We start from the raw sequence: 20,787 nt of genomic DNA on the forward strand, positions 1-20,787 counted from the left end.
GCGTCCGGTACCTGGGGGCTCAGCAGGGTCTTCATGTGCTTCAGCTGCATTCTGCCGGTAGTTCCCGCGGCCGCTGCGGTTCTTCTTCCCGTTTGTTGTTCGTTCTTTGAGCGGTTGCTAAGGTAACAGAGTGCAGGACGCAGCTAGAGCGTCAACGTAACCACGTGACTGTGACGTAACACGCCGGCGCCCGGTTACGGGCAGCGATTGAGTGGGTGTGGCCTTATTGTGCTCCTCCCCTAATGGGCGTAATGCACGCGTCATCTCTAGCAGCCGCCCGGCACCATGGAGGCGCTGAGGTCTGCGGGGAGGAGAGCGATGATGAGGAGCCCGAGCCGGCACCGGAGTGAGACGGGGGGCGGAGAGGAAGAAGAGGGAGGGTCGCGGCGCCGCCTGTGAGGGTCCTCGGCTGCTGTCAGTCACGGCGTTAACCCTTTAACCCCTGGAGCTTTTCCCGGTTGCCGCTCGCCTTCTTCCCAGAGCCGTGACGTGGTTGTTGTTCCGGCCATGTGAAGGCTTGTTTTCTGCGGGACGAGTTGTACTTTTGAATGACAGCAGTGGTTTTAGGCCATGTGCACACGATGCAGATTTGCAGCGGATTTTTCCGCGCAGAAACGCTGCAGATCCGCATTGTGATGTACAGTAGCATAAGGCTGAGTGCACACGGACTTTTTAGCCCTGATGATTCCCCGGGTCATTCCCACCTCACAGACACCGGACAGGTCTCCGGTCTTTTATCCAAGTGGAGAGAAAGATTCCAGATTTTGCTAAAAAAAAAAAAAAAGAGCCCCGCCGTGTCCCCGTGATCTCGGGTCGGTGAGGGCTTGTTACTGGCGGGCCGGGCTGACGTTCTTGGTGACGCCCTGTCGGTGCAGGTTTGATCTTTTGATCGTCCATTGTTGTATTTTCTTACATTGTCGCGGCGACCAATCACCCGTCATTCTGGCGTTTTTACTTCTTTTCTCGCTGCGCCGTTTAGAGATCGGGTTAATGCTTTTTTTTTAATTGACAGATCGGGCGATTCTGAACGCGGCGATACCTAATCTGTGTTATCAGTGTTATTGTGGATGTGGAGGAAGAGAGGTGAAGTCTGATCTTTTTATAAACCTCTTTTGTTCCTCTTGGCAAGCTCCAATCATCCCCCTGGGAGACGCCGGCACCGCACCATCAGCTCTGCTACATCTGGGCGATGCTCTGATCATCACCTGTGTGTGGCACACTGCTATGACTGCTGACCACAGGGGGGCGCTCACAGCACGCCGCCACTGACCGCCATAGAGGTCTGCTGGAGACCGCGGACCTACAATAACATGACGGGTCACTGATGGGCGGGAGGTAAATGCCGCTGTAGGAGACTGTCGGTGTTAATGGGTTAAGAGCCGCAGCACAATCGTGATTCCACCTGCGGCTGCTCCAGGCAGATGTCAGGTATTCACAGCAGCCGACGTGCCGGGAAAAATGTCAGCGCAGCAGCGGAGCCCGCACCACAGGCACGCCCGATGTCAGAGAGGGGTTAATGGTCGGTGTGTGGGGTGTACGGCGTCCCTCAGTTATATCCTCCTGTCACCGGCCTCCTCCTCTCAGTAATGGTCGGTGTGTGGGGTGTACGGCGTCCCTCAGTTATATCCTCCTGTCACCGGCCTCCTCCTCTCAGTAATGGTCGGTGTGTGGGATGTACGGCGTCCCTCAGTTATATCTTCCTGTCACCGGCCTCCTCCTCTCGGTAATGGTCGGTGTGTGGGGTGTACGGCGTCCCTCAGTTATATCCTCCTGTCACCGGCCTCCTCCTCTCAGTAATGGTCGGTGTGTGGGGTGTACGGTGTCCCTCAGTTATATCCTCCTGTCACCGGCCTCCTCCTCAGTAATGGTCGGTGTGTGGGGTGTACGGCGTCCCTCAGTTACATCCTCCTGTCACCGGTCTCCTGCCCTTTCAGAGCTCGCTGACACGTGGCCGGACTCCCGCGACGCTCTCCTGGACGGGGTTGTCTTTCATCTGAAGTACCTGGGCATGACTCTGGTTGAGGAGCCCAAAGGGGAAGACATGGCCGCCGCCGCCATCCGCCGCATCGTCACTATGGTAACTGTGCCGGGACGTCACCTGCACATGAGGGGCACAGAAGGAGGGGCATGGCCCATGTCTCATACCCTGACCCCGAGGGCAGCGAGGGGGACGGCGAGTACGAGGGGGGGCACAGGGCGAGAGGTGCAGTAAGAGGGGGGCCACAGGACGTGAGGTGCAGTAAGAGGGGGGCCACAGGACGTGAGGTGCAGTAAGAGGGGGGCCACAGGGCGCGAGGTGCAGTAAGAGGGGGGGCCACAGGACGTGAGGTGCAGTAAGAGGGGGGCCACAGGGCGCGAGGTGCAGTAAGAGGGGGGGCCACAGGGCGTGAGGTGCAGTAAGAGGGGGGCCACAGGGCGCGAGGTGCAGTAAGAGGGGGGGCCACAGGACGTGAGGTGCAGTAAGAGGGGGGCCACAGGGCGCGAGGTGCAGTAAGAGGGGGGGCCACAGGACGTGAGGTGCAGTAAGAGGGGGGCCACAGGGCGCGAGGTGCAGTAAGAGGGGGGGCCACAGGGCGTGAGGTGCAGTAAGAGGGGGGGCCACAGGGCGTGAGGTGCAGTAAGAGGGGGGCCACAGGGCGTGAGGTGCAGTAAGAGGGGGGCCACAGGACGTGAGGTGCAGTAAGAGGGGGGCCACAGGACGTGAGGTGCAGTAAGAGGGGGGCCACAGGGCGCGAGGTGCAGTAAGAGGGGGGGCCACAGGGCGCGAGGTGCAGTAAGAGGGGGGGCCACAGGGTGCGAGGTGCAGTAAGAGGGGGGGCCACAGGGTGCGAGGTGCAGTAAGAGGGGGGGCCACAGGGCGCGAGGTGCAGTAAGAGGGGGGGCCACAGGGCGTGAGGTGCAGTAAGAGGGGGGGCCACAGGGCGTGAGGTGCAGTAAGAGGGGGGCCACAGGGCGTGAGGTGCAGTAAGAGGGGGGCCACAGGGCGTGAGGTGCAGTAAGAGGGGGGGCACGGGGATCAAGTTATAGAAGGGGGGCACAGGGCGTGAGGTGCAGTAAGAGGGGGGGCCACAGGGCGTGAGGTGCAGTAAGAGGGGGGCCACAGGGCGCGAGGTGCAGTAAGAGGGGGGGCCACAGGACGTGAGGTGCAGTAAGAGGGGGGCCACAGGGCGCGAGGTGCAGTAAGAGGGGGGGCCACAGGACGTGAGGTGCAGTAAGAGGGGGGGCCACAGGGCGCGAGGTGCAGTAAGAGGGGGGGCCACAGGGCGTGAGGTGCAGTAAGAGGGGGGGCCACAGGGCGTGAGGTGCAGTAAGAGGGGGGCCACAGGGCGCGAGGTGCAGTAAGAGGGGGCCACAGGACGTGAGGTGCAGTAAGAGGGGGGCCACAGGGCGCGAGGTGCAGTAAGAGGGGGGGGCCACAGGGCGCGAGGTGCAGTAAGAGGGGGGCCACAGGGCGCGAGGTGCAGTAAGAGGGGGGGCCACAGGGCGTGAGGTGCAGTAAGAGGGGGGGCCACAGGGCGCGAGGTGCAGTAAGAGGGGGGGCACAGGGCGTGAGGTGCAGTAAGAGGGGGGCCACAGGACGTGAGGTGCAGTAAGAGGGGGGCCACAGGACGTGAGGTGCAGTAAGAGGGGGGCCACAGGGCGCGAGGTGCAGTAAGAGGGGGGGCCACAGGGCGCGAGGTGCAGTAAGAGGGGGGGCCACAGGGCGCGAGGTGCAGTAAGAGGGGGGGGCCACAGGGTGCGAGGTGCAGTAAGAGGGGGGGCCACAGGGCGTGAGGTGCAGTAAGAGGGGGGGCCACAGGGCGTGAGGTGCAGTAAGAGGGGGGCCACAGGGCGTGAGGTGCAGTAAGAGGGGGGCCACAGGGCGTGAGGTGCAGTAAGAGGGGGGCCACAGGGCGTGAGGTGCAGTAAGAGCGGGGGCACGGGGATCAAGTTATAGAAGGGGGGCACAGGGCGTGAGGTGCAGTAAGAGGGGGGGCACAGGGCGTGAGGTGCAGTAAGAGGGGGGCACAGGGCGTGAGGTGCAGTAAGAGGGGGGCCACAGGCCGTGAGGTGCAGTAAGAGGGGGGCCACAGGCCGTGAGGTGCAGTAAGAGGGGGGCCACAGGGCGTGAGGTGCAGTAAGAGGGGGGGGCACATGGCGTGAGGTGCAGTAAGAGGGGGGGCACGGGGATCAAGTTATAGAAGGGGGCCACAGGCCGTGAGGTGCAGTAAGAGGGGGGCCACAGGCCGTGAGGTGCAGTAAGAGGGGGGCCACAGGCCGTGAGGTGCAGTAAGAGGGGGGGCACAGGCCGTGAGGTGCAGTAAGAGGGGGGCCACATGGCGTGAGGTGCAGTAAGAGGGGGGGGGCACATGGCGTGAGGTGCAGTAAGAGGGGGGGCACGGGGATCAAGTTATAGAAGGGGGGGCACAGGCCGTGAGGTGCAGTAAGAGGGGGGCACGGGGATCAAGTTATAGAAGGGGGGGCACAGGCAGAGCAGGGGGAGGGGGGGTGGCGCAGAGCAGGAGGAGAGGGGGGGTGCGCGGGGCGTGAGGAGAGGGGGGATGGCGCAGAGCAGGGTGGGTGCGCAGAGCAGGAGAAGAGGGGGGGTGCGCGGGGCGGGAGGAGAGGGGGGATGGCGCAGAGCAGGGTGGGTGCGCAGAGCAGAAGAAGAGGGGGGGTGCGCGGGGCGGGAGGAGAGGGGGGATGGCGCAGAGCAGGGTGGGTGCGCAGAGCAGGAAAAGAGGTGGGGTGCGCGGGGCGGGAGGAGAGGGGGGGTGTGCGGGGCGGGAGGAGAGGGGGGATGGCGCAGAGCAGGGTGGGTGCGCGGGGCGGGAGGAGAGGGGGGGTGCGCGGGGCGGGAGGAGAGGGGGGGTGCGCGGAGCTGGAGGAGAGGGGGGGTGCACGGGGCGGGAGGAGAGGGGGGGTGTGCGGGGCGGGAGGAGAGGGGGGGTGGGCGGGAGGAGAGGGGGGGTGCGCGGGGCGGGAGGAGAGGGGGGGTGGGCGGGAGGAGAGGGTGGGTGCGCGGGGCGGGAGGAGAGGGGGGGTGGGCGGGAGGAGAGGGGGGGTGCGCGGGGCGGGAGGAGAGGGGGGGTGGGCGGGAGGAGAGGGTGGGTACGCGGAGCGGGAGGAGAGGGTGGGTGCGCGGGGCGGGAGGAGAGGGGGGGGTGCGCGGGGCGGGAGGAGAGGGAGGGGTGCGCGGGGCGGGAGGAGAGGGAGGGGTGCGCGGAGCGGGAGGAGAGGGTGGGTGCGCGGAGCGGGAGGAGAGGGGGGGTGCGCGGGGCGGGAGGAGAGGGAGGGGTGCGCGGGGCGGGAGGAGAGGGAGGGGTGCGCGGAGCGGGAGGAGAGGGTGGGTGCGCGGAGCGGGAGGAGAGGGAGGGGTGCGCGGAGCGGGAGGAGAGGGTGGGTGCGCGGAGCGGGAGGAGAGGGGGGTGCGCGGGGCGGGAGGAGAGGGGGGTGCGCGGGGCGGGAGGAGAGGGGGGGTGCGCGGGGCGGGAGGAGAGGGAGGGGTGCGCGGGGCGGGAGGAGAGGGAGGGGTGCGCGGAGCGGGAGGAGAGGGAGGGGTGCGCGGAGCGGGAGGAGAGGGAGGGGTGCGCGGAGCGGGAGGAGAGGGTGGGTGCGCGGAGCGGGAGGAGAGGGTGGGTGCGCGGAGCGGGAGGAGAGGGTGGGTGCGCGGAGCGGGAGGAGAGGGGGGCAGGGTGGGCTGTAGTCATGCGGGGTTGTGTTCTGTCGGTTGCTGATGCTTCCTTGTTTCCCACAGGCTCGGGCAAGCGCCAAACCGTTGCAGAAAGTAACACTGACTGTAACGCCGCATAGTATCACTATACAGGACGCCGGCGCCGCGCCGCAGACTGAGTGTGTGTCCATATACAGGTGAGTGGCGCCATATGTACGTGTCGTCACGCCCTGTATTGCCTGTAGAGCAGACCGATACACACGGTGCTGGGGACATACATACATGCGGCGGGTGCCATGTTGGTGATATCAACTTCCTGTTTGAGGCACATTAGTATATGGGAGGGGGAAACTTTTCAAGATGGGCGGTGACCATGTTGGCCATTTTGAAGTCGGCCATTTTGGGTTTTATCTTTATAAATGACCCACCCCGGTGTAGCCATATAAATGGCCCACTCTGTATTTCTGAAGGTGCTATTGCCATGAAATTCTCCCCAGATGTGAGTAACAACCTAATCACCACAGGAGGAACTGTGTGATAACGAGAAATGACACAGGGAAGAATGCTGAATACATAGAGAGGCAGAAGGAGCGATGGAAAGCGCTGACACCGGCTGACATCTATTAGTAATTTAGGAAGCAATCCTGTTACTTAAAAGACATCTCATTACCAAGGGACCACAAAAGAAGCATCTCATGATGGGGAAAACCAGTGAGCTGTCTCAAGACCGTCACAACCTTATTGCTGCAAAACATCCAGATGGCTTTGGCTACAGGAGAATTTCTAAACTACTGCAAGACTCCACTGCTGACCAAAAAGCACGTTCAAGCACATTTACAGTTTGCGCAACAACATTTGGACTGAGAACTACTGGTAGAATATAGTCAGCCGAGACCAACATCGAACTCTTCGGATTGCATAATACACGCCATGTTTGGAGGCCAAAAGGCACTGCCTATCACCCCAACAACACCCTCCCAGCAGCAATGTTTGGAGGAGGGAGCGGCACTGGCAAACTTCATATAATTGATGGAATTATGAATATGAGTCAGAAAATAAATCTGCTGGTATGGCCGAGCCGATCACCAGACCTGAATGCTGTAGAAAATGGATGGAAGGAGCTAAAGCTCAGAGATCCTAGAAGGAGCCACAGAAGCTCCAGGATGTGACGAGTGTTTGTGTGTAAGAATGGGACAAATCCAACCTGAGCAATGCCTGCTGCTAGTTTCTCCATACAGGGGAAGTCTTGAGGCTTCATCTCCAGTAAAGGCTTCTGTTGAGTATGAATTGCGTGTGGTCAGTGCTCGTTCCCGACCTCATTTCTCATTATTACTCGGAATTCATGGACATCTCTGGGGATTTCTGTGCTGTGTGGATTGGACGTTCCCGACATCTGGGGAGAATTTCGTGTCCCCTTTAGATTTCCTGAGACACTGCTGACGTGTTCAGTACTTGTTTCGCCGCTGTATAGGCCGGTGTGACCTCTTTTCTCGCATTTCCTCACACATTTTCTGGATTTTCAGGATTTCTTATTGCACGACGGATAAAGTACAGAATAAAGTTTTTGCTTACGTGGCTCAGAACCCGTCCAGCGGGGCCCTCGAGTGTCACGCCTTCCTGTCCCCTAAGAAGAAGCTGGTATGTTCAGCCTGAGCGAGGGAGGCGCTGTGCGCCGGTCACATAATCCCCAGCATGCATTGCTTTCTTGCAGGCCCAGACGGTGACGATGACTGTGGCACAGGCCTTCTCCGTGGCTCTAGACCTCTGGCAGTCCAGCAAGGAGGGTACAGTATATCTACCGGGATCATGCGCCCCCGTCTCCAGTGTCTGCTGAGCGGACACTTACCCTGGAACATCACCTTGTGGGATTGTCATGATGATCGTCCAGTGTAAAGTCTCATAAAGCTGACATCTATTATCCATGTATGATCAGCAGCAGGATCAGGCCGTGAGCCAGCTGATGGGTAAAAAAAAGAACCGGCGCTAGGTAGCAAGGACCGGGAAGATGGGAGCTGGCTATAGGTAGCGAGGATCGGGAAGATGGGAGCTGGCTATAGGTAGCGAGGATCGGGAAGATGGGAGCCGGCTACAGGTAGCGAGGATCGGGAAGATGGGAGCAGGCTATAGGTAGCGAGGATCGGGAAGATGGGAGCCGGCTATAGGTAGCGAGGATCGGGAAGATGGGAGCCGGCTATAGGTAGCAAGGACCGGGAAGATGGGAGCCGGCTATAGGTAGCGAGGATCGGGAAGATGGGAGCCGGCTATAGGTAGCGAGAATCGGGAAGATGGGAGCCGGCTATAGGTAGCGAGGATCGGGAAGATGGGAGCCGGCTATAGGTAGCGAGGATCGGGAAGATGGGAGCCGGCTATAGGTAGTGAGGACCGGGAAGATGGGAGCCGGCTATAGGTAGCGAGGATCGGGAAGATGGGAGCCGGCTATAGGTAGCGAGGACCGGGAAGATGGGAGCCGGCTATAGGTAGCAAAAATCGGGAAGATGGGAGCCGGCTATAGGTAGCGAGGATCGGGAAGATGGGAGCCGGCTATAGGTAGCGAGGATCGGGAAGATGGGAGCCGGCTATAGGTAGCGAGGATCGGGAAGATGGGAGCCGGCTATAGGTAGCGAGGATCGGGAAGATGGGAGCCGGCTATAGGTAGCGAGGATCGGGAAGATGGGAGCCGGCTATAGGTAGCGAGGATCGGGAAGATGGGAGCCGGCTATAGGTAGCGAGGATCGGGAAGATGGGAGCCGGCTATAGGTAGCGAGGATCGGGAAGATGGGAGCCGGCTATAGGTAGCGAGGATCGGGAAGATGGGAGCCGGCTATAGGTAGCGAGGATCGGGAAGATGGGAGCCGGCTATAGGTAGCGAGAATCGGGAAGATGGGAGCCGGCTATAGGTAGCGAGGATCGGGAAGATGGGAGCCGGCTATAGGTAGCGAGGATCGGGAAGATGGGAGCCGGCTATAGGTAATGAATCATAGAATCGTAGAGTTGGAAGGGACCTCCTGGGCCATCTGGTCCAACCCACTGCTCAAAGCAGGATTCGCTAAATCATCCCAGTCAGATGTCTCTCCAGCCTCTGTTTGAAGACTTCCATTGAAGGAGAACTCACCACTTCTCGTGGCAGCCTGTTCCACTCATTGATCACTCTAACTGTCAAAAAGTTTTTTCTAATATCTAATCTGTGTCTCCTCCCATTCAGTTTCATCCCATTGCTTCTAGTCTTTCCTTGTGCAAATGAGAATAAAGTTGATCCTTCTACAATGTGACAGCCCTTTAGATATTTGTAGACAGCTATTAAGTCTCCTCTCAGTCTTCTCTTTTGCAAACTAAACATTCCCAAATCCTGCAACCTTTCCTCATAAGACAGGGTTTGCAGACCGGTCACCATTCTGGTCGCTCTTTTCTGAACTTGCTCCAGTTTGTTGATGTCTTTTTTAAAATGTGGTGCCCAAAACTGGACACAATATTCCAGATGAGGTCTGACCAAAGAGGAGTAGAGGGAAATAATGACTTCACGTGATCTAGACTGTATGCTTCTGTTAATACATCCTAGAATTGCATTTGCCTTTTTTGCTGCTGCATCACACTGTTGACTCATATTCAGTCTGTGATCTATTAGTATACCCAAGTCTTTTTCACATGTGCTGTTGCTTAGCCCTATTCCTCCCATTCTATATATGCTTCTTTCATTTTTATTGCTCAGATGTAGTACTTTGCATTTCTCCCTGTTAAAAACCATTCTGTTAGTTGCTGCCCACTTCTCCAGTTTATTTATATCTTTTTGAATCCTCTCTCTCTCTTCTCTAGTATTAGCTATCCCTCCTAGCTTTGTGTCATCAGCAAATTTAATCAGTTTATCCTCAATTCCTTCATCTAAATCGTTGATAAAGATGTTGAACAATACAGGGCCCAGGACAGAGCCCTGTGGTACCCCACTTGAGACATTCTTCCAACTGGATGTGCAGCCATTTACGACCACTCTTTGGGTCCGATCACTAAGCCAGTTATGAATCCACCTAACAGTTGCCTTGTCCATTCCATACTTAGTCATTTTTTCAATAAGGATTGTATGAGAGACTTTGTCAAATGCTTTGCTGAAGTCAAGATATACTATATCTACAGCATTTCCTTGATCCACCCAATCAGTGATTCTGTCATAGAAGGAAATTAAGTTAGTCTGACATGACTTATTAGTTACAAACCCATGCTGACTCTGTTTAATCACTTCATTCTTATCCAGGTACTGACATACATGTTGGTTAATAATTTGTTCAAAGATCTTTCCTGATATAGAAGTCAGACTCACCGGCCTATAGTTGCCTGGGTCCACCTTCTTCCCCTTTTTTGAAGATAGGAACAACATTTGCTCTTCTCCAGTCTTCTGGGACTTCTCCTGTTCTCCAAGAATTTTCAAAGATTATGGAGAGGGGTTCAAAAATTTCTTCTGCTATCTCCTTCATTACTCTGGGGTGTAATTCATCTGGACCTGGAGACTTGAATTCATTTAGGTTAGCTAAGTGTTTCCTCACTATCTTTCTGTTTATAGATATCCTGGATTCTTCTATTCCCTTAATAGCACAGTGAAGAACAGTTGGTGTTGCATTTCCTTTCTGAGAGAAAACAGATGCAAAATAGAAATTTAAAAGTTCGGCCTTCTCAACATCCTGTCTTACCATTTCATCATTTTCATCCTGTAAAATTCCTATAGCATCTTTGACTTTTCTTTTACTTTTGACATATCCCCAAAATCCTTTATTGCTTTTGACATCTCTTGCAAGCCTCAATTCATTGTCAGCTTTAGATAATCTGATTTGTGCCCTGCAGGTTCTGCAGACAGCATTATATTCTTCTTTAGATTTGCCTCCCTCTTTCCATTTTATAAACATTTTTTTTCTTCCTTTTTAGCATGTGCTTAAGTTCTGTGTTCATCCATCCTGGTTTCCTTAAATGCTTCCTATTCTTCCCTCTTTTCAGAATTGTTAACAATTGTGCTTTGAGAATTTCATTTTTCAAGATTTCCCATCCTTCCTGGACATTTTTGTCTTTAAGGATATCCAGCCATTGGATCCCTCCAATTCTCTTTCTGAATTTCTTAAAATCTGCCTTTCTGAAATCTAACCTTGACGTCTGAGTCTTCACAGGTCTTCCACCTCTAGTTATCCAAAATTCTAAAATAGCATGGTCGCTACCTCCTAGGGTCCCAGCCACTTTTACCTCCTCAACCATTTCCTCCCTGTTTATAAGGATTAGATCCAAGGTAGCAGTTCCCCTTGTTTTCTCCCCTACCTTTTGGAAGATAAAGTTGTCAGCAAGAGAGGATAAGAATTTCCTTGACCTGTTAGTTTTGCCTGAGAGAGATTCCCAACAAATGTCTGGATAGTTGAAATCTCCCATGACAACTATGTCATATTTTTTGGAGAACTTGGCCATTTGATGCATAAAGAGTTCATCCATATCTTCAGCTTGCACAGGCGGCCTGTAGTAAATGCCTACAATGGTGTCCTTTCCATTGTTCTGTCCTTGTATTCTTACCCAGTTTCCACAGAACTCCCAGTCTCTGAAGCTTGGATCTCAGTGCAGATATACGCGTTTCTAACATACAATGCGACACCCCCTCCTCGTTTATCAAGTCTGTTTCTTGCAAATAAGTTGTATCCTTATAGCCTTGTATTCCAATCATGTGTATCGTCCCACCAAGTTTCAGTGATTCCAATGACATCATATTTCTTTTCCTGTGTTAGTATTTCCAATTCTCCTTGTTTGTTGCCCATGCTTTGTGCATTAGTATAGAAACATTTTAGTTTGTGATTGGTTTCTCTTTCTCCAATATTTTTATTATTTAGATTCTTTCGTCTTTGTTCTTCCTTTCCACTTCTAATAGCAGAGTTCTCAATAGCATTTGTCAGGTGTATGGCTTTTTCTGGTCTTTTGCTTCCCTTCCCACGTTGTTCTAGTTTAAAGCTCTCCTTACAAGTGTAGCAAGGCGACTTCCAAATACATGCTTTCCAGTCTTCGTAAGGTGCACCCCATCTCTAGCAAGTAGTCCATCGTATAAGTAATTCACTCCATGATCCAGAAATCCAAATCGTTGCTGACGGCACCATCGACGTAGCCAGTTGTTCACCTGCAGAATCTTATTCCACCTCCTTGTTCCATGGCCATCCACTGGGAGGATGGAAGAGAAGACCACCTGCGCTCCCAGTTCTTTCACTTTCTTGCCTAAGTCTTCAAAGTCTCTGCAGATGGTTTCCAGGTCGTTTCTTGCGGTGTCATTTGTCCCCACATGTAGTAGCAGGAATGGGTAGTCATCTGTAGGTCTGAAGAGTCCTGATATCCTGTCAGACACATCTTTAATTTTTGCACCTGGAAGACAGCACATTTCTCTTGAAGTTATATCCGGTCTGCAGATAGCGGCCTCAGTTCCTCTCAGCAGGGAATCCCCCATGACCACCACTCTCCGTTTCTTCTTCACAACATTTTTCTTTCTCCATCCAGGAGGACTCTGAAGGTGTACAAGGTTGCTGTTTGTTGGCAAAGTCTTATCCTGATGTATTTCTTCATCGTTTTCCTGCGTGAGAGCCTGGTACTGGTTCCTGAGCAGTATGGGTGCTGACTGCCTCCTGATCCTCCTGCTTCTCTGGGTCACATGTCTCCATTCCTCTGTTTCTTCAGGTGCACTTCGAATTTCTTCTCTTTCTGTAACATGAAGAGATAATTCTGCTCTGTCCAAGAACTCTTCACCTTCCTTAATGATCTTCAACGTAGCTAACCTCTCTTCGAGATTTTGCAACTTTTCCTCCAACAGGGACACAAGCTTGCATTTGTGGCATGTGAAGTTTGGCTTTTCCACTGGTAAATCTGTGAACATGTAGCAAGAAATGCAGCTCACCAAATGGCTCCTGGCCTCTTCCATATTGAGATTTCTTAAAAATGATGAAAGATGAGCCAAAATATCGGCGCACGGTTTTCCGATTTCCTCTTTTCAGCTGCAACGGCCAAAACCCAGTGATCGTTGAGCTCGTGGAGACTCTTCACTTATCCCGGAAGGCACTGGGAATATGCAAATGATCTCAAGACTCTTCCCCTGGTGGAAGATGGGAGGATCGGGAAGATGGGAGCCGGCTGTAGGTAATGAGGATCAGGAAGATGGGAGCCGGCTATAGGTAGCGAGGATCGGGAAGATGGGAGCCGGCTGTAGGTAACGAGGATCGGGAAGATGGGAGCCGGCTATAGGTAATGAGGATCGGGAGGATGGGAGCCGGCTATAGGTAACGAGGATCGGGAAGATGGGAGCCGGCTATAGGTAGCGAGGATCGGGAAGATGGGAGCCGGCTATAGGTAATGAGGATCGGGAGGATGGGAGCCGGCTATAGGTAGCGAGGATCGGGAAGATGGGAGCCGGCTATAGGTAGCGAGGACCGGGAAGATGGGAGCCGGCTATAGGTAGCGAGGATCGGGAAGATGGGAGCCGGCTATAGGTAGCGAGGATCGGGAAGATGGGAGCCGGCTATAGGTAGCGAGGATCGGGAAGATGGGAGCCGGCTATAGGTAGCGAGGATCGGGAAGATGGGAGCCGGCTATAGGTAGCGAGGATCGGGAAGATGGGAGCCGGCTATAGGTAGCGAGGATCGGGAAGATGGGAGCTGGCTATAGGTAATGAGGATCGGGAAGATGGGAGCCGGCTATAGGTAGCGAGGATCGGGAAGATGGGAGCCGGTTATAGGTAATGAGGATCGGGAGGATGGGAGCTGGCTATGGGTAGCGAGGATCGGGAAGATGGGAGCCGGCTATAGGTAGCGAGGATCGGGAAGATGGGAGCCGGCTATAGGTAGCGAGGATCGGGAAGATGGGAGCCGGCTATAGGTAATGAGGATCGGGAGGATGGGAGCCGGCTATAGGTAACGAGGATCGGGAAGATGGGAGCCGGCTATAGGTAGCGAGGATCGGGAAGATGGGAGCCGGCTACAGGTAGCGAGGACCGGGAAGATGGGAGCCGGCTATAGGTAGCGAGGATCGGGAAGATGGGAGCCGGCTATAGGTAGCGAGGATCGGGAAGATGGGAGCCGGCTATAGGTAGCGAGGATCGGGAAGATGGGAGCCGGCTATAGGTAGCGAGGATCGGGAAGATGGGAGCCGGCTATAGGTAGCGAGGATCGGGAAGATGGGAGCCGGCTATAGGTAGCGAGGATCGGGAAGATGGGAGCCGGCTATAGGTAGCGAGGATCGGGAAGATGGGAGCCGGCTATAGGTAGCGAGGATCGGGAAGATGGGAGCCGGCTATAGGTAATGAGGATCGGGAAGATGGGAGCCGGCTATAGGTAGCGAGGATCGGGAAGATGGGAGCCGGCTATAGGTAATGAGGATCGGGAGGATGGGAGCCGGCTATAGGTAGCGAGGATCGGGAAGATGGGAGCCGGCTATAGGTAATGAGGATCTGGAGGATGGGAGCCGGCTATAGGTAGCGAGGATCGGGAAGATGGGAGCCGGCTGTAGGTAACGAGGATCGGGAAGATGGGAGCCGGCTGTAGGTAATGAGGATCGGGAAGATGGGAGCCGGCTATAGGTAAGGTAACGAGGGTGTGAAGGATGGGGAAGATATGACATGGAGCCAGGTAGCTATGGTGTTCCCCATTTGACCATGAAGAAGCTAAGAGCTCACACTCGGTAACGTTTGACTCTCCGCTTTGACTGATGAAAGCTGTAAGCTGACGCTAGGTAATTGTGGTGCTTTCTGTGTGAGGTATAGCCTAGTCTTTTCTTTTCTCTCAGGGAGGCTGGAGTCTTCCCCCGGATCACACAATGTGGCGTCTTCATCCCGCTTAGATGCCTCGGAGCCCCGGCCAGGTAGGGCTATGCTCCCACCATTGCTACACTGAGGGCCCCATCACCAGAGCTCTCCTGCGTGGTACTCTACACTAGGTGCTATCTGCAGAGCACCATGTCTCATGACTGCATGCTGCCGCTGTAGTTCGGGGGAGGGTTGGGCTCGGATGATCACAGATTGTGTCCACGGCCATTTAATGTCACGTGATGTTACAGATGACCACGACACCACAGTGATGGCTGGACCTCATGTTCCAGAGAAGGGTGCCCCACACAAGGTGAGCATAGGGGGCCCAACACAAGGATGGGAACAACTGACTACTCCACCCTGGGGTTATTATTCTATGTCTGCTTGTCAGGATGGCAAGGACGAGGAAGACTGTGATGACTTTGAAGATTTTTCCAGGTCAGTGACCCCTCTACCTGCTATGTCCCCTTGCACCTGTTGTCTGTATCTCGGTATTTACATGTCGATCCGGAGCTGATTAGTTGGGTGATGTCCTTATGTGTCGTGAGCTAGAAATGGCGGATCATGAGCCTGGTGGTGTCTGGGATTTCTGGTTTTAGGGGAAATTAGTTCAGAAACAAATGATGACAGGAAGAGTGATGCCATTGGAGAGGATATATAGGAGGAGATTCCATTACCGCCAAGGCTACATATGCAGATTCCAGTGGAGAGATAGCTATATAGGAGAGGAGTAGACACCATCGACGCAGAGGTATATATGAGTAGACTGCATAGAAATGACAGATTTTGGGCTATCGGAGCCGAGGATACGGATGTACGGGAGGAGACTCCATGGGAGCCGAGGATACGGATGTACGGGAGGAGACTCCATGGGAGCCGAGGATACGGATGTACGGGAGGAGACTCCATCGGAGCCGAGGATACGGATGTATGGGAGGAGACTCCATCGGAGCCGAGGATACGGCTGCACGGAAGGAGACGCCATCGGAGCCGAGGATACGGATGTACGGGAGGAGACTCCATGGGAGCCGAGGATACGGATGTACGGGAGGAGACTCCATGGGAGCCGAGGATACGGATGTACGGGAGGAGACTCCATGGGAGCCGAGGATACGGATGTACGGGAGGAGACTCCATGGGAGCCGAGGATACGGATGTACGGGAGGAGACTCCATGGGAGCCGAGGATACGGATGTACGGGAGGAGACTCCATGGGAGCCGAGGATACGGATGTACGGGAGGAGACTCCATGGGAGCCGAGGATACGGATGTACGGGAGGAGACTCCATGGGAGCCGAGGATACGGATGTACGGGAGGAGACTCCATGGGAGCCGAGGATACGGATGTACGGGAGGAGACTCCATGGGAGCCGAGGATACGGATGTACGGGAGGAGACTCCATGGGAGCCGAGGATACGGATGTACGGGAGGAGACTCCATGGGAGCCGAGGATACGGATGTACGGGAGGAGACTCCATGGGAGCCGAGGATACGGATGTACGGGAGGAGACTCCATGGGAGCCGAGGATACGGATGTACGGGAGGAGACTCCATGGGAGCCGAGGATACGGATGTACGGGAGGAGACTCCATGGGAGCGGAGGATACGGATGTACGGGAGGAGACTCCATGGGAGCGGAGGATACGGATGTACGGGAGGAGACTCCATGGGAGCGGAGGATACGGATGTACGGGAGGAGACTCCATGGGAGCGGAGGATACGGATGTACGGGAGGAGACTCCATGGGAGCGGAGGATACGGATGTACGGGAGGAGACTCCATGGGAGCGGAGGATACGGATGTACGGGAGGAGACTCCATGGGAGCGGAGGATACGGATGTACGGGAGGAGACTCCATGGGAGCGGAGGATACGGATGTACGGGAGGAGACTCCATGGGAGCGGAGGATACGGATGTACGGGAGGAGACTCCATGGGAGCGGAGGATACGGATGTACGGGAGGAGACTCCATCGGAGCGGAGGATACGGATGTACGGGAGGAGACTCCATGGGAGCCGAGGATACGGATGTACGGGAGGAGACTCCATGGGAGCCGAGGATACGGCTGCACGGGAGGAGACGCCATCGGAGCCGAGGATCTAATGACGTAAACTGTATTGCATGCACAGATGAGACGCAGGACTAGATGCTGTCAGAGGGACGGATGTTCAGGAGTAAACGCAATTGCAGCAAAGGAGATCTAAGGGTGTGCACACGCTGCGGATTGGGGTGCAGATTTGGCTGCGCGGATTTTGTAAAATCCGCAGGTAAATCTGCAGGTCAAAAGACCTGCGGATTGCTCTGCGGTTTTGCCCTGCGATTTTTCATCTCAATGGAGGAGATGGCAAACCGCAGCAGAATCCGCAGAAAGAATTGACATGTTAATTCTTTCTGCGGATTGAAAACCGCGCGGAAATATCCGCACTGTCTGCACTGCGGTTTTCGTTTTCCATAGGCTATAAAGGTACTGTACACCGCAGCAGAATCCGCAGAGTGTGCACACACCCTAAGAGTAGATGTCATGGAAGTTGAGGAGACTCTGATTACCTCTTAAGGTGAATAATGTTGAATGTGTGGAGGACATAAACTATGAACTGAGGCTTTAGTCGTGTGATTATAGCTGATCCCCAGATCATGCCTATGAACTGTTTTGTCTCTTCCGTAAGCTGCTTTGTGGAGGACGCCACAGACCCCACAGGTAAGGTCTCCTCCTTTTTCTCTGCTAGGGTTTTTTATTAGTGTCCTGTGCCATTACAGGTCAGCACTGATTTCCCAGGCATTGTCAGACTGCTGTATGGCCAGTCCCCCTCTTGTTAGTGTTCTTTTTGAGATCATATCTTCAGTCCGTGTTATATACGCTTCATAGGGTTTATACAACGGTTCAGCATTATGATATCCCTCATCCATTTGTCCCAATCACCTCCTCCGCAAAAGTGTTTTTGGCCATTGATGGCCCTCACTTGGGCCCTGTCCTAAGTGGGCCCTGTCCTAAGTTGGCCCAGTTCTCGGTAAACCTGTTTTTGGTATTTCATACATAATGTTAGTCTGGAATTTGGCTGAAGCTTCGAGAAACTGCCAAATCAAACCCCTGTCATTCGCCAGCCAACCCCACCATTGTGCCAACCTCCACCACTTCTGCAGGCACTGTGTGCGCTGACATGTCTGCAGGTCTGTCGGCCTCCATTTACGAGTCTTCTTCTCCATGACCCCTCGCTGCCTCCATCCCGGGCCTGTGCACTGCTGTGACCAGAAGTGATGCTCTCTTTCTCTCTCGTCTTGTAATATTGTGATGTCCCTGTCTGTCCTGTCTCCTCTACAGATGGGCAGAGATCCGCGTGTGGTGGCTGGGACCTCCAGAGGCCGTGACCTGAAGGCTGCAGGTGTGTAGGGAGCTGGTCAGTAGCGCCTTCTTTCTAAATCGTGGCAGTAACCCGCATGAGTCTTAAGATGTGGAGGGAGGTGGCTCTTTGCAGCTCGGTTTTGCGCGTGACTGATAAAATCCTAGTATTTGTGTCTCTGTAAGAAACAGATTTATTTGGTTTGTGTTTGTCTGGATCTATTTTCTTCTTATAGTCTTCTCTTTTTTTCTGCACATCACTCCATTTCATACATACTCAGTATCATCACATGGTTCACATTCACGAGATGCACAATAAAATGGTTCATCACCCAAATCTTCAGAATCTTCACAATTAACGTGCCGATCCTTCATCACGATGATCGTCAGGGGCTCTACAGCTATCGAATCCGTGCTCAGGATCTTTAGACGATCCACAGATACAAAAAACTCATCACTATGATCTTTAGAAAATCCAGAGAGAAATAACCCATCATCACAATCGTTCTCAGAAGCTCCAAAGTCAACTGGTCCATTATCCTCATCACAATCATCTGTAAAAGATTCTGAAATAAGTAGCGCATCATCAATGAGACCTTCAGAAGATCATGCTATGAAGTGCTGTAGATAGATGGAAACCATCATGAGCTTTAGAAGGTCCACAGATAGTGGATCATTTCTCGACCATTTCTCAGGCTGATCAGATGGGCCACAGATAAGTGATCCGACATCGATGTTCAGAACCTCTGCAGATAAAGGATCAATAATCCTCATGGTGGTCTTCAAAGCTCCTCAGATAAAAGATGCAACATGATGTTTATAAGATCCACTGATAAATGATCTGTCATAATGATTTTAAGAAGCTCCACAAATAATCGATTCCCCCATCAATCACTATGATCTAGAAGCTCTGCAGAAAAAGGATCCGTCACCATCACTATGATCCAGAAGCTCTGTAGGTAAAGGATCCGTCACCATCACTGTGATCTAGAAGCTCTGCATATAAAGGATCCGTCACTATGATCTAGAAGCTCTGCAGATAAAGGATCCGTCACCGTCACTATGATCTAGAAGCTCTGCAGATAAAGGATCCGTCACCATCACTATGATCTAGAAGCTCTGCAGGTAAAGGATCCGTCACCACCACTGTGATGTAGAAGCTCTGTAGATAAAGGATCCGTCATCATCACTATGATCTAGAAGCTCTGCAGATAAATGATGCTTTGTCCTTGTGATCTTTAGGAGCTCCACAGACCAGGCATCATCCAGATCTAACCATTTTCCATCATCTTTGTGATGATTTTTGTAGTCCTTCGAGCAACAAATTGTCAAGACCTTCCTGATAACTTCTTATGGTGCTAATGTTGAGGAATCCTACAGAGGAGACACTGTTGTCTGTAATGTTCTGAGTGCTTGACTGATTGCAGATATCTCCTTCCACTGTGGTGAATGGAGGAATGCCTCTGAGTAGTGGCCTATGGCTGCTGTCTCTACCGAACAGTGGACAGGTTGGAGAACTACCTCACTACCACCACCAACCTCCCATGACACGCAGAAGCTTCCATTGTAGAGTGGATGAAGCTGGGTTTGGGGTTCTGGATGATGACGTTTCTAGTTGACCAATGCACTATACATGGTTCCTGCCACCACGAGGGCGGCCTGGCTGCTTGGTCCTGGTGGTGGTGGCTGGTACACAATTCTTATTTTTACCACATTTCCTTATTCGACAAAAAAAAAAAGTTTTTATTAAATTAAAATCTTCTGGAATAAGTTATTTTCTGTCATTTCTGAGGTTACTGGTGAGAGTGAAGGTGTCCCGGTGACCAGCTGTGGATGACTGTGATGTGTAGTAGGTCTGTATGTTTTCATATGGCTGGTGACCAGCAACTAAGGCCACGGCCTGCGTCACAACAAGCTGGGGGATATGGGCAAGATGGCGATGGGTGTACGGGCATCGTATAGTAACTGGTGATTGGTCCTGGCTGATGGATGTTGGTCACCACAGTGTGAGACCTCGGTGTTCTCCTGGTTGTCACTAACGAAATGATAACCGTGCTCTAATTTTGGCAATTCTTGGAGAAAATCACTCTCCTCATTGCTTTTGTCATCTGTGCTTGTTCCTTTAAACGGCCGTCGTTGCATCCTGAAAATTCTTAAAATTGGCACAATCTAGGGCGATGGAACAGTGAAAACTTCTACTGTCAGCAGACAGCTGTGTTACAGGCAGCCGCAAGTCACGCTGAAGCCTGGACCTCACTAGAGCGGTGACAACATTGTAGGGATATAGAGACATGTTCAGTGTAGGAGAGGTAGCTAGACTCGCTAATTCTGCTGCCTACCTTACCAGTCCATGTGATGAGGGTCTGTCAGTGGTTGCACGGTTGACCATGCCATTTATCACATACTAGAAGTTGTCCTCCCTTTAACCCATGCATAGCGATCTGGACATCTGCACTTACCCTACAGTGGCTCCTGGGTTGGGGTCATGGAGTCAACTACTTGCTGGTGGTGCAAGCCGGCAGAAATGGTCAAGTATTTGGGTCAGAACTATGAGAGCAGTGAAGGTACAAAATCAGCAGGCAAAAGAATGGCAAGGAAATGGGCCCAGGTCAGTCAACAGGGATCTAAACGAAACCTAAGACAGAAAAAAATGACCGTACACCCTGCTGGAAGCAAATTCATAAAAAGTGCATGGAAATAACCTAGTAAACGTAGTAACCACAGTTTTGTTTTTTTTTATTAAAAAAGCATAAAAGCCATCACAGCGATAAGGTGTGCCCAAATCGGGATGGTTCTAAGCGCTAGTGTTTAACCCCTCCGTGTATCAATGTGAATAAGGGCCGAGCAGGACCTGAGCCCAAATATGGTCACCCAGCCATGGGTAGCTGTATCAATGTGATGTCCAGGTCAAAGAAAGAGAGGTCTCGCCCTTAGGTGCACTAAAGGCAGAAACCTGAAACTTAGCCGAAAAAAGGACCTGGAACATGGAGCGTGTTCACATT

At 53.4% G+C, this 20,787-nt stretch overlaps 2 protein-coding genes across 9 annotated transcripts in view; one reads left to right on the top strand and one right to left on the bottom strand.

Moving 5' to 3' along the window:
• IFT172 (intraflagellar transport 172) overlaps positions 1-271 on the bottom strand; it is a 157,000-nt gene extending 156,729 nt beyond the window's left edge. Inside the window, exon 1 of the mRNA XM_073557770.1 lies at positions 12-271. Coding sequence (XP_073413871.1) covers positions 12-50 — 39 coding nt within the window. The 5' untranslated portion in view covers positions 51-271. The remainder of the gene's footprint in view (positions 1-11) is intronic.
• Positions 219-19,559, top strand: LOC141065343 (low density lipoprotein receptor adapter protein 1-like). 8 transcript variants are annotated; one of them, XM_073557777.1, is made up of 11 exons: positions 219-346; positions 1,935-2,077; positions 5,738-5,850; positions 7,177-7,291; positions 7,365-7,437; positions 14,426-14,500; positions 14,696-14,757; positions 14,839-14,885; positions 17,115-17,146; positions 17,768-17,828; positions 18,067-19,559. In XM_073557777.1, exons 1-10 carry the CDS (start codon positions 286-288, stop codon positions 17,812-17,814), a joined length of 768 nt encoding a protein of 255 aa, XP_073413878.1. In that variant the 5' UTR covers positions 219-285; the 3' UTR covers positions 17,815-17,828; positions 18,067-19,559. The 8 variants fall into 8 exon arrangements, with proteins under 8 accessions (XP_073413878.1, XP_073413881.1, XP_073413879.1 ...); XM_073557778.1 differs by having other exon boundaries at positions 282-395; XM_073557779.1 differs by having other exon boundaries at positions 314-414.
• Positions 19,560-20,787: the final 1,228 nt, after the last annotated feature.

The sequence above is a fragment of the Dendrobates tinctorius genome, unplaced genomic scaffold (assembly GCF_039654945.1).
Source record: "Dendrobates tinctorius isolate UK_male_01 unplaced genomic scaffold, ASM3965494v1 ptg000251l, whole genome shotgun sequence".
NCBI lineage: Eukaryota > Metazoa > Chordata > Amphibia > Anura > Dendrobatidae > Dendrobates > Dendrobates tinctorius.